At 47.6% G+C, this 13,082-nt stretch overlaps 1 protein-coding gene across 9 annotated transcripts; it reads right to left on the bottom strand.

Moving 5' to 3' along the window:
* Positions 1–299: 299 nt before the first annotated feature.
* On the bottom strand, positions 300–12,717 carry DHDDS (dehydrodolichyl diphosphate synthase subunit). 9 transcript variants are annotated; one of them, XR_009965226.1, is made up of 11 exons: positions 12,610–12,677; positions 11,250–11,333; positions 10,258–10,374; positions 9,523–9,665; positions 8,063–8,179; positions 7,782–7,883; positions 7,012–7,126; positions 5,141–5,248; positions 2,032–2,273; positions 564–634; positions 300–456 (listed from the first exon to the last, which is right to left on the bottom strand). XR_009965226.1 is itself a non-coding variant. In XM_062620829.1 (10 exons), exons 2-9 carry the CDS (start codon positions 11,310–11,312, stop codon positions 590–592), a joined length of 810 nt encoding a protein of 269 aa, XP_062476813.1. In that variant the 5' UTR covers positions 11,313–11,333; positions 12,610–12,678; the 3' UTR covers positions 300–456; positions 564–589. The 9 variants fall into 9 exon arrangements, 8 of the variants coding, with proteins under 8 accessions (XP_062476813.1, XP_062476809.1, XP_062476812.1 ...); XM_062620829.1 differs by lacking the exon at positions 2,032–2,273 and having other exon boundaries at positions 12,610–12,678; XM_062620825.1 differs by having other exon boundaries at positions 300–634.
* Between the last annotated feature and the right edge of the window lie 365 nt (positions 12,718–13,082).

Raw genomic sequence — 13,082 nt, 5'->3', positions numbered from 1 at the left:
CCCTGTTGGTATTTCCACAACTGCCACCAAGGTTCACTGGAAAGATGTGTCCCTGAAAGTCAGGGTTTGCCTGCGTAACTCACAGCCAACCCCAACTGGAAGGCCTGACATTTTACTGGATTAACCAATGCAGGTCGGATAAACCATCAGGTAACTCAAGCCTTTTTCCACTGTCTGAAGGGCATTTTTCTCCTCCCCTATTACAGCAAAGGCTATTTTATAAAACGGACTCTTTCCCTACAAGCTTTCTGTAAACCAGATCCTTCAATTCCCACCCTTGCAACAGTAGTGCTACAGTGTGGAAAACCACCGCTGCAGCTTTGGTCACCTACAGCATCATAACACAACCAAACCCCTTTTTAAGGTAAAACATCCTCAGGTAGAAAACAGCTCTGGCCAAGCAGACTGCAGAGTGCTCCATCTCATGCAGAGCAAACTATTTCCACAAACAGCTTCCTGGAAGGTGAAGACAGAGAAAAGGAAAACAACAGCAAAGGAAGTTTCCAACCGACAGCTCCCATCATCTCACCATGCTTTTAGCCAAGCTACCGTTTGCTACTTACGCAAGAGGAGGTACGTGCATGGAGCTTCACTCAGGCAAGCCTTGGGGCAGCAGCAAATTGCTCACACCAGACTGTAAAGAGAACACAGCCTTCAAATCATCTCCAGTCTAACAGGAATTAGATGAGGAGTCTGTCACAGGTTAAACAATATCATAATAGACCCAGAGACCGACTTCATCACACCTTAGGATAAGAAGCTCTACGTACTTTTAGATGTTCAGCTTGGGGTTTAAGTAAGTTTGGTACAAATAGGCTTTATTCACAATTTGACAATAGTTATCCTCTTCACAAAGTGCTGGGTTTGCAGCACGGACAAGTCTTTTGACTCTGCGTTTTCCTAGTTTTCACCTGGAGGCAAAAAGGAACACTTGAAATCCAGCACTGGCTGGTACTGCTGCACCTGGATGTGCGTCAGAAACACCAATGAAGACATTTTCTGGTATTTTGACCATGGGGACGGAAACCAGGAGAAATCAGAGGTGGATACGGGCTTGGAAATAAGCTAACCCATGTCCCTGCCAATGGAACTCTGAGAACAAACCACACTCCACAGCTGCTCTGGCCACTCCCACTTCAATCAGTTAAATAATCCTTCAAAACCATATTGGCTGGGGGCAGAGGTTGGTTTTGGTACTGTATTCTGAGCCATGAAGTTAATTCCCAGTCATTCTTCCTTGGCTGCTGTCGTGGTTTAAACCCAGTCAGGCAACTTGCCTTAGCAAAGGCAACCTTTGCTAAGCACTGATAGTCAGCTTCATCATCAGCATCTTTGGCATTTGGGTTTTCCCAACACACAGTGCTCAGAAGGGATCGCGAGACTTTGGAGTATCTTTTTTCCCTTACAGCAAGGCTGACACCACCTCACTTTAGCTCTCTGGGAGACAAGAGCAGATCTAAACCAGCAGAGTAAGGTGGGGAAAAGCCAAGATGCTCTCATGAAGTAGGCAGTGGGGAATATCTCTGCCACTGCTTGGCACGGGGCTCCCTTCCACACCAGGAATTACCCTCTCCCTGCAGGAAGCAAGGCTCCCTTTATTGAACAGCAGAGGAAATCTCCACAGAGATTCACTCGGGAAAGAATTCAAGTCTGGACTGATTTAACAGGACTGAATTGGTTTGCTTGGGCCAATTCATGAGGAGTCAAACACAACCAGAGGCTCATTTCGGGTAACTTCTTGTCACCAAAACCCCCAGACCTGTAAAGTATAAAGCAGCAGAGATACAGTGGGGTGTGCTTATTCTCCATCACCAGGGGCAGGAAGGCGAGTCAGGACGGCACTACCTTCCTCGGCAGCATTCACAGAATTAGAAGGGTTCACAGTACTCTCTGTCCCTGTCCTTGGTCAGGGCCAGCAGGGACAAGTCTTACAGCAGCAGCCCTGTGTCCCCACAGCGAGTGAATTCCTCAGGGCAGCAGCTGTTCCCTCTAACACAGATTAAAATGGTCTTCCCATGAAGAACCCAGCACCTGTGTCATGCGGACACCGAACACAATCTCTCAAAGAAGTCCGCTCTCTTGTGCTCCAGTGCCTGCAGGAAGCTCTGGATTCTCTCCTCCCTCATGGCAGTGCATTTCTGCAACAGTGTCCACCGGCGCCGAGAGTCTCCGTGGGACGCAACCCCCTCCTGCTGCAGCTTCTTTGCCACATAAGCCTGATCCCTTTCCATCTGCTGTCGCCTCCTTTCCTCCATGTAGGAGTCTCTGGCCTTCTAGAGTGAAAAGCAGCAGAGTGTTAGCACTTTAGCAGGCCTTTTAGCTCATCTGTGGTCAAGCAGCATAGGTTATGGAAGAAACAGCCTCTGCTTGGGCCATCAGGCTTCAGATTAAATGAAGGGTGGCCCTGCATCTGCCTCCTCCTGCTTGACTGGTTATAAAGAGATACAGAGATATGCTTCTGGACCTTCTCCCCAGGAGCCAAGTCTGCTCACAGCATCAGCTCCTACGCAAAATAGTTAAAGGTCACAGATTGTGGAGAAACCCTCAGATGCTGGAGAGGAACAGCATACAGGAGGACTTTTAAACCACAGACGTACACACAATCTATCCTCACCAGTGTCACTGCAGAATCTTTGATCCTATTCACATGGCATCTGAAAGGGGTTACAGGATTCAGAACAATCACTTATGGGGGCAATTCTTTGAGCAGATGATCAGATATTGAGCTAAATCAGCTACAGCATAAAGCATGAGTGGGCTCAGCATTATTAGTGATCTAATAATGCCCTGGCTCCAGACACAGCAGGATGGGCAGGAGAAAGGTAGAGGCAGTAGCTACCCTTGCCTACCCTTCAAGGATTGGAATATTTTTGCAGAGCATCACTTTGGGATTTCTTCTTATTGCACATTTCATAACCTGCAACCTCCAACAGCAAACACGCATCTGCAGCCTCCAGTTTTAGAAAAACAAGACTAGAACTGGTCACTGCGACACAACCTGACACACACACACACACACACACTCGCTGGGGAGTGATGGCCTTTCAAACAAGCAAGAAAGAATTATTCTAATGAGAGCCTGACTCACTCTTCACCACACTTTCCCCATGCCTCAGTCTATGCTCTGGCACTGTAAATTAGCGTTTGTTGTGCTGGGAACAAGAGTGGAAATATCCCTAGCTACAGAAAGCTCACTGAATTGATAGCACTCCACTGCTGCAGCTCTGTTGAGTAGAAATGCAGAGATCATCAGCCTGTTCCACCCCTGAACAGAGTGAACCTCTGCCTGTTCACCAGGAAAGGCTTGGCTTGACCCCTTCCACAGGGCAGCTTTGCCAACCAACATCTGCACCCTCTTCCTGGGTCCACCACACACCAAAATCGAGTTATAGCTAATCCTGGGGCTAAGTGGGGACAACCAACCAGCTAGAAGACTCCCTTGAGCAGCAGGCTAAGTGGGAAATGAAGACAGCCATTAAAGGTGATGCTGTGAGTTGCTGGAAGGGAGATAGTTTTTGCCAACACCTCCAAATCAAGGTGGTTGGGGCTTTTTTGTATGTACCTTGTTAAACCTTCCATGCAGCTGCTGTAACTGTCTCTAGTGTCCTGAACACAGCAGCACTCTCCCAAAGCAGACATAGCTACTGCTATATACTGTGGTTTCTCAGCAAATCAACCCCTGAGCCCCATCCTTCGAGTCAGATGTCCTCCCTTCTGCACAACTGGACTGCATCCCCTGAGAAAAGGGCAGCCTTATATACTGCAAAGTGGATCTCACAGCAAGAAAACTGACCAAAGAACAAAGCTGAACAATAAGAAACCTTGATAATAACATAGCATGAACACACATAGCCACAAATAAGAACGAAGAAAAGACGAGACAAGCTGAGAACAGACGCAGCATTTGTCACCCACCAGAAATGAGCACTAGGAGCAAAGGCAGAACAGTGACCTTACTGTTCAACACTGTTCAAGACAGAGGCCAAGCTGATGTCAACGACAAACACTACTGCCTTTTTTGCTTTTCTCTTCATGCAGAAGGTGAACTGTCATTAGTTGTACTAATACAATGAGTTGCTGGTAGGAAAAGGGCAGAAAAAGGAATTACAGAGGTTAAGGACGTGGAGAATTTGAACGTTTCCAGACTGACTGAACCTGATTAAACTCACCCATAACCATGGCTGTCTATAATCTTTGACAGCTCTCAGAGGTGAGCAAGGTCCCTGAAGGTAGAAAAGGGCAATATAATGCCTGTCTTTAAAAGGAGAGGACCCAAATAATTAAGGAACAGACATACTCAGCAACCAGATACAGCAGAGGTAAGAGTCACCGCACTGAATTCCTCCTCCGGCCAGTCACTGCTGTCTCTGTGCTACAAGCTGGTGCCCCTCACCTTTCTCCATCAAGAGCTCCAGCTCCCAAATTTGTTTTGCTTAAAAATAACCAGATTACTAAATCACTACTAACTTGGCCAGACTTATCAGCACCAGGTCAGGAAGAACTCACAACAAAAGAGTGAAGAGGAGAGGAACAATAACAGCAAGCAATAGGAACAACCTCAAGTAGGCCCATCTGGACCCACCAGAAAGTGGACACTTGCCCACAGTCTCACAATGCACGCAGCCTCACTTCAGGTCCCAGAAAGGAAACTCTAAACCTACTTGTAACAAGCCTGAAAGCAATAGAGGTGGAGGAAGAGCATGCAGATTCTCCCTGCTCATTCCACAGTGTACTCAGCAGTCTTTGCATAAACCACTGATGAAGTGGTTTGAGTTGAACCGGCTGATTTTATGCTGTAGCAAATCAGGAGTGCTTCCTTATTCTGTCCTGTCAGCTGAGGAGTGGAGACAGATGCTTCCAGCTGGTGGAATGAGCAATGAGTAATAGAGACAGTGGCGACTTCAGATATTTTAGGTATTCCTCAAAAGAGAGGAGTCTGGCCACACGCTAAGATACAACAAACCACACAGGTACAGGAGAAGCCACACATCCAACATTGCCTGCAACTGAAACAAGATTACCCACACTGAATGAAGAGTCCCCCTGTTCCCACCTGGCACACTCTCACCTGATCTTCAGCACGTTGGTGTGCAGGGAACATGTTGTGTTGAGCTTTCTATCCCTTCTCCAGCTCCCTTACCTGTAAAGCACTGTAGTTCATCTGGAACCGAAGGATAGCCTCACACAAGTTCCAAAAGGAATATTCTGGCCACAAGACTGACTGAAACACCAGGCATGAATGGGATGTCTGCAGAAAACAAGATCACCAATAATTTAGTCATTTAGCAAGGGAAAAGTCATCAAAATGCATCTCTAATGGTCAAATTATGCCAGATCTCCCACAAAGATTTTACCTAAGCTGTGTTACCAGATTCTATTTAAAATGAAATAAATATTGGCCAGGAGAGTTTGAAATTACACAATGTAGTCTTTCCAATTAGTTTTTAAATGCTGGGACACCGGTCATCCATTTCTGCAAAGATACCAGCAGAATTCTTTGTAATGCTATGGTGGCCTTCACAGAGGTTTTTTTTATAAGCTTAATCATCACAGACTTACAACATAACTAAAATAGCAACACTGGACTACCAAAAGCTGAGTGAAAGGAATAATAGATGAACTGAGGATCAGGACATGACATGACATTTAATCAAACGACATCCTGTGTTGCTCCTTACTGCCCACTCATAGCATTTAAACTGCTTAATGAACCCACGAGGTGCACTGAATTGATTCTAATGCTGCATGATTCAAGTCTCCAAATTAAAAGCCTGTTTTTGCCATCAAGGTCCTCAAAGTTTCAGGTAAAAGTGTTCCTATGACCATTACTACAATATCTAACACTTAATGGACTCTCTACGACTCTTAAAATTGTGATGCTACAGAAACTTAGTGTCAATTCTATACAATCACCACCATAAGGACATTTTTCTTGACATCAGAGAATCATCCTGAAAACATGATTTCCTCCTAGTTTGGGGCCATCAGGACACACACAATTGGTAGTGAAGGGAAATTTGCACTACTGCTCTGGTGTGTGAGCTGGCAGAGCAGAAGCACAATCACACATTCTCCTTTGCTGCTCATGCTGTAATCCATAACACGGGCAAGAGTACAGGTCCTCCAAAAACACAGGGAGGAGAGGGGGTGCCTTGGAAGGCAACCACAACTCAGGCCAGACAGCTTCTGTGAACCTGCCAATTAAATTACTTGGAATAAGAACATTTGATGTGGTTGCTTAAAGGCAGTGGGGTTTTGGCTGTGTACATGTAAAACAAAACGTTAGCCTTAAGTAAAGCAGCTCAACTCAAATGTTCTCCTGCAAAATCTGGGTTACAAAGAAGTCAATAAGGCCTAGCACAGAAGAGAGAAATGGAAGTAGCTTTCGATACTGTAACTGCAAATACATGAGCTTTAGATGCATTCTGAACTTACTAGGTCTGAGCTTGCCAGCCTTGTCATGCTTGATTTGACTATGCCAGCCTTAGAACACATCTTCTGGGGTCTTGTTTCAGTATGAAAGTCTAACAAACTTCTGAAGCTGTGACATGTCAAGCACGTACCTTAGGTGTATGTTACAGGGTTACACCTCCAGCTGGCATGTCACAGACACATCTCCCAGGGATGTAGAAATCTTCTTCATCCCAGGAAACATGTCACCAGGTTAAATTAAAGCCAGGAATTTACTAACAAATGAGGAATTACCTAAATGTGAGGCACAAAGGATGAGCAATTCATGATTTCCTTAGCTGCTGTCAGCTAGACTAATTTGTGAGTTCCTATTGTTTTCGGGATGATACAGTGTCAGACTCATGCTGCAAGGTATTTTAGGCAATCACAGAACTGCAAGAAACAGGTTCCTCAGAGATGCCCCAGCACTTAGCCCATCCAAGAAGTTACCTAACCCCTGGCAGAGAGAGTTTAAGAGCCCACATGTCAGCTCATGCCTGAAGTCAGCAGAACACTCTGATATAAAGATAGAATATGTCAAGAAGAAAACAAAGACTTTACCTGCCAGAGTAGGAAATCACTCAGTCGAACCTCTCCAGAGGTTCGAATCAGGAGGTCTGGGTCAGGGGAGTTGTTGGTGTACAGACACTTATCAAGCAATGATTCAGACACGTCACTAAGAGAGACAGAGGCATCTTACTGAGATCACTTTCCTGACCCAACAGAGGTGGCACTGCTAAATCAGAATTACCGAGGGGTTTAGTTTCTTTCTAAACACAGAACTGCAGATTAAAACTGGGTGGTGGAGCTGTACCACAGCCTGTCATCAACTTGCTTCTGTTGGATACTGCTGTCTGTTCCACAGGCTAGTTCAAATGTTCTTTCAGCCCCTAAAGCATCCCCCATGTGCTCTTGGGATGGAACCAGACTATGAGGACTTCCATCTGGAGCAGAGAGCACACTAACTACTCCATATCCTCCAGGGTGGAGGAACAGTTTAGTATTCTTGATTCATCTGTTGTTTGACCTCATAGCTAAGACTGCCAGCCAAGCAGCCAATTGTTGTGGCATAAAATCTGCCTTCACATTTAAACTAGCTTAAGACACAGACCTAATTTCTCTTCTGTCTTAGTTGTATATCTATCACCATGGTAACTGCCATAATAAAAAACAAACATTGCATCGTAGCTTTAAGTCATTTGTTCCAGTCATACTGGTTTAATGAGATCTATTTAAAAGCCACTTGGCTTTTGAGGGGTTAGTAACAAAGCGTAGGTGGGAAGAGAGGCAGTTTTCACCTATGAAGCCTCTCAGAGAAAGACAAGAGTTACCTGGGTTCCAGCAGTCCTTGTTCCACCCCCCATGCCATCTCCCTGACAGCATTGCTGATTTCATGTCTCGATGTGTATGCAAAGCAAACATTTAGAAAGCATCTGAAAAGAGAAAGATGTGAAAGACTAACCTAAGGAAGGCCCAGCAGATGACAGAGGGAATATCTACATCAGTTACATGTGCTTGTAGGACAAAGCACATAAAAAGGCACAGCATGTCTGCCAAGTCTCAGCCTTCAGGTAGAAGATGTATCAGCTACTTCAAGCTGTGTGTTACTCACTTGTTGTAGTTCCTTGTTGCCAGCACAGCTTGGGCAATCAGCTCCTGAATATCCAAGGGCAGAAGGGGCAGGTCCCCGAGGACACGGATGCACACACCATGTTTCTTCAGGTTCTCCCTACGCCCAACAAGAAGAGTGAGGACTACAGAAAACAGATCAGTCTCTACTGCACAAGTGCCAGATCTGCCTTGTTCAACCAGATGAAGACAGAAAGCAGCAGGCACAGCTCAGAATTAGAAAAAGGCAAAATGACCAAATGTTTTTCAGGTGTGGAAAGCTGCCTTAGATTTGATCATCCCAAACTGTTCATGAAGGGAAACTGATCATTCCCCATGCAAGTTCCTGAGGTACAAATGTAATCAAAGGACTAGAAAATGATCACAGATTAGGCATTCCTACCTGAAGTTATGAAAATCCACATGGAAATCTTACAATACAACCACAGACTCTTGGTACCTATATCTAATTAAAAATTAAGATGACTAATGGTCACCCACAGAGTGGCACAGCTACTTTCTGGTGCAAGGAAAGATTAATGTATCAATGAGGGTGGTGGAGTGAACATCAGAGGAGACAGGGAGTCATCCATGCCTGCTATAGCAGTATTCTGAGCAGACAGGACATCCCATGGGATCTTATGGCTTCCTGCTGCTGTCTGTCTTCTGCTGCAAACTCCCTGATGAAGGGCTGCATTGGGTAGAAAGTAGGGAAACGGCCTCTTTGAATCACAGAGTACTCCAGTGCTCAGGTAGCCCTGATCTTCCCAGCTCCTACCAGCACACCCAAGCTATCCTCTCCCTCCTTCCAGCTGTGCTCCTTTGCTGCCTTTCAAATTTACCTTGACCAGATAAGGACCCCTTCTGTGCACGAGTCAGGCATGGGGAAACCAACATATCCACCGAGTTACTGGGCAACACAGCACTGTAACACTCCTCCCTGCTCACCCAGACCTCTACTAGTTTCATCTACTCACAATACATTAACTAGCTCTCCAACTCCAACAAGTGATTTAACACACTGTGTGCCCATATGTAGAAGTCTCAGGTTACCACAGCTCAAGTTGCTGAGCTGAACTCTGATCTGCCAAGAATATTGCGACAGAGTTTAAGACAAGGCTTTGAGACTTCTGGAAACAAGGCAGAGAGCATCTTGTGCTAAGCAAGAATTCCTAATTGTGCTGTGCTTATTCGAAAGCTGCATTGTCCCAGCTGCTTGCCTGGGATTGTTGCAGTGAGCCAGAGGATACAGACACAAACCCAGTGTGCATGGGGACTGTGCCCACTCGGGAGCTGTACATCCCATCCGGCTGGGCAGAGTCCCTCAACCCAAAACTCTGGCTGGAGAAAAAGGCTTCCTTCATTTAATCCATTTTCACAACTAGTAACATCCCTGTAAACAACTCCTAATCATATTCTGCTTTAGTTCCACAATGTGGGATACAGACATGAGAAGATTCTTACTGTTCTTCCAGTAGGCGGCTAAATTTCTGCCTTGCCAAATCCATTAGTCCATCCACCTCCTCCTTGGAGCGTTTAAAGTTCTCAATACTAAAGGCATAAACAGTGACCTCCCGAATGCCAAGGTTTAAACACCACCGCAGTGTCTGCAAGAAGACAAAACAGAGTGAAAAACAGAAGCCGGATGAGCAGACTCAGACAATCAGGTCAGCAAGACCCAGCTTCTCCACTGCTATAACCTTCCTGTTATTTTCCGCTATGCTAAGACTGGATTATAAGAAACAATCATAGAAAGCTGCCAATAAAACCTACTTGATGAGAATTTCAGATTCATTTTAAAGAACAGGGAGAAAACAGCACTTCTACGGATGAGAATCCATAACAGATATGGGACTAATCCAGCCAGGGGAAAGCACCTCTTGCAGATAACACTATGAATTATTTAATACCATACCTTTCAAAATCGTTTCAAAGAAATTCAACTTGTTTCACAGAATTAAAGCCTCAAGATCTGCAAGGTGGCTATTTTAATCGAGTGCAAAACAGAGGGGAAAAGAATAGCTGATGAGAATGACTCTGCAAGACAGCAGACAGACAGGAGGTGAAGCTGGGAACCCTGATGACTAACATCAGCTCCAAGCACAGGCCTGACTCCAGTGAGGAAAAGGAACACAACACACCAGGAAACATGGCTCAAGCTTTCAACACACAACTCAAAGGCAGCAAATGTCCTCCCACCTGAGCCAGCTTATCGAAGCCTTGCGAGTGCCCCTGCTGCCTCTCCACGTGGCACTTGCGGGCGTAACGACGGTTGCCATCCATGATGAAGGCCACATGCTTGGGCATTGGACCTGCCTGGAAAATGAGGAGAAACCCAACAGAGCAAACAGCCCAGCTGGCATCTTGCACTGCTGAGTTTAGTGCCACCATTCCTGGCAGCACTGCCTGTTTGTAGGACTGCAATGTTATCTCCTAGATTCAAGTCTGGAGGTGGAAGGAGCACAACGCTAATGACCCCTTTGCTAACCCCAGTTTAGGCTCTCTAAAAAGCATGTCAGTATTGACATCTGCCTAAACTGAACAGCAGCTTGGCCCTCCCCATTTCTTTCGTGTAACAGAGAGCTGCCGTAAGCAGCAGTGCCACAGCTACCTCTCTGCAGCCATGGGAAGGGTGCACACAGGGTTATGCTGCTGCTATTGCAAGTATTTGTTATTTCAGAGCACAAGGGCATTCTCACGGACACTTCAGAGAGAACAAAGGAAGTCATAAGACCTTCTCCCAGTTGAGTATTCTTTTCCATCAGGTCTGCACAGACCCTTTCACAAGGACATCGTCACCAGTCTCAAGACTCTGCTGAGCAGAAGAATCTTCCTGGAACCGGTGAGTTGTTATTCTAATCAAGAGAAACTCAGTTTCATTTCTTAAGACTCACAATCCAACCATATTGCTTCTCTCCCTTCTCCTTCCATGCCCTGCCTTCGTCAGCAAGGGCACACACCATGGAAGCCTGGGAGTGTAAGCTCATTATTGGCAAACACTGCCTACATCATTGCTCATTTGCAACGCTAAGCTTAAGTAATCTTCTGTCCTTGACTGCTAAGGGATGTACATCCAGTGCCAGCACCAACACACACCCTTTCTAGAATAGAGCAGCCACAAAGGCAGTTCCACTCTGCACCCTGAGGAACCTCCCAGTCCCTTACCACAGGTAACCAAATTAATTCCTTACCTTAATAATGTTGGCACAAAATCTCTCTATGATGGTCAGCTCGCCCTCTCTGATCCATGACATGTTTTATCAAGAGCTCCTTTTCTTTTTCAATGGGAAGATGAAAATAAAAGGGTTAGAAGAATCTGAGCCCAAAACTACAAATGATCACCTTAGAAAAATAAGCTTTGACTAGCTGCTTTGGAGCCCTTTCTATCATCTGTGCAAGTACTTTGATAAGCAGAACATGGGGGAGCTCAGAAATGAGCACTGGAATTTTCCAGTGTGTGTCAGCAAAGTGGATTCCTTGGATTCTTTTTTCTTTGGTAACAAGAAGAAAACCCACATACCGCATCTTCCAGCCACGGTGCTGGTGGGTTGGGACACACACACAGTTTGGGCAACCACCAGGAACGTCACAGGGTGGCAGCAGCACAAACTGACCTTCAATGCTTTTGTGTCGGGAGCTGCTGGAAATCCTTCAAATGATGCAACCCTCTACACCACCAACTGCCCTGCACTTGTGTCACAACTGATATTGCTTTTCCTTCACAGGGGCAATCTCAGCTCCAGAGCTGTAAAAACACTGGGGGTTTTACCACATTATCCGCACATCAAATACCAAGATCTGGTTTGAGTTATCAAATCTGCTGAGCTTCCACATTAACCTTCAACTCCCTCAGCTAGGAACACTGAGAATGCGGGCAAAGCAGCTTTGAACAGAGAGCTGTGGGGGCAACAGTCCAGATCCAGCCTCTCATCTAGGGACCAGAATAGATTCAAATTACACTGATTACATTAGTTTTCATGGGGCCTCCTCCCTCAGGAAGAGATGTTTAGCCACAGACGCAGCCACAAAACATTAAGGCAAAGAACTGCTGAACCTCGGCCTCTGTTACTAAAGCTCTTAACGCTCCCCTTGACCAGCTCGGTCTGAAAACACATCCTCTTCCACCGCTGTCGAAGCAACCCACCCTTCACACAGTCACCTTAAAGAACAACCTTCACACAGGCGCCCCGTGCCTGCACACCGACACAGAGCACCGGGGGGGGGGGGGGGGGGGGGGGGGGGGGGCAGGACCCGCTCCTGCCCAGCCCGTGGGTGCAGCACCTTCATCCCGCAATCCCTACCCACAGCACGGGGTGAACAGGGGCGGAGGTAGCAGGGGGGGGGGAAGGCCGCGCGGAGCGCCCGCTCTGGGGGCGGCCTTCAGGCCTCCCCCGGCTCCCGGAGGGGAGGGAAAGGGTGGCCGGCGGGTGACAGAGGGTGGAAGGAGACAGCTCCCACCGCAGAGCGGAGCACAGCCCCAAAGGGCCGCCCAGCTCCAGCTCCAGCTGCCCCGGCCCCGGCCCCGGCCCCGGCCCCGCCACCGCCCGTTACCTCTCCCGGCGGCGCCGCCTCAGCCTTCCCCAGAGGGTGACGTGCCCTTCCGCCTACGTCACCCTCCCGCGCCCAGGGCTGGAGGCGTGCGCAGGCGCGCGTGCGGCAGGGCGGGAGGGCGGGGCTGGCGCGCAGGCGCGGTGGCGCCGTGAGGTGGCTGAGGGGAGCGGGCGGCGATGGCGGAGCCCGGTCGGGGCCGGGGCTCGGAGGGGTGAAAGGGAGCGGGCTTTGAGGCAGGATCGGTGCTGGAGGGGCTGAGGGCGGGCAGGGTTGGGGCGTGCCAGGGCAATGGGGGTGTTGGCAGGTCACTGCAAGCTGCGGGTGGGACTGGGGTGCTTATAGGGCCCGTGCGGCAAGGCCGTAGTGGTTATGGGGGCTGGTTGGGGTATCCCCATTCCCTCTGCACAGGCAGTCCCAGTTTGGGTCTGGGCTCCTCAACCGCAGAGGAGGAAGAAGGCAAGAACACACACAGA

This window comes from Pezoporus occidentalis, unplaced genomic scaffold, assembly GCF_034315485.1.
Source record: "Pezoporus occidentalis ecotype Australia unplaced genomic scaffold, CSIRO_AGI_Poc_V1 ctg223, whole genome shotgun sequence".
Taxonomy (NCBI): Eukaryota; Metazoa; Chordata; class Aves; order Psittaciformes; family Psittacidae; genus Pezoporus; species Pezoporus occidentalis.
Note: the sequence above shows the minus strand (reverse complement) of the source record. Positions and strands in the feature narration are given on the sequence as shown.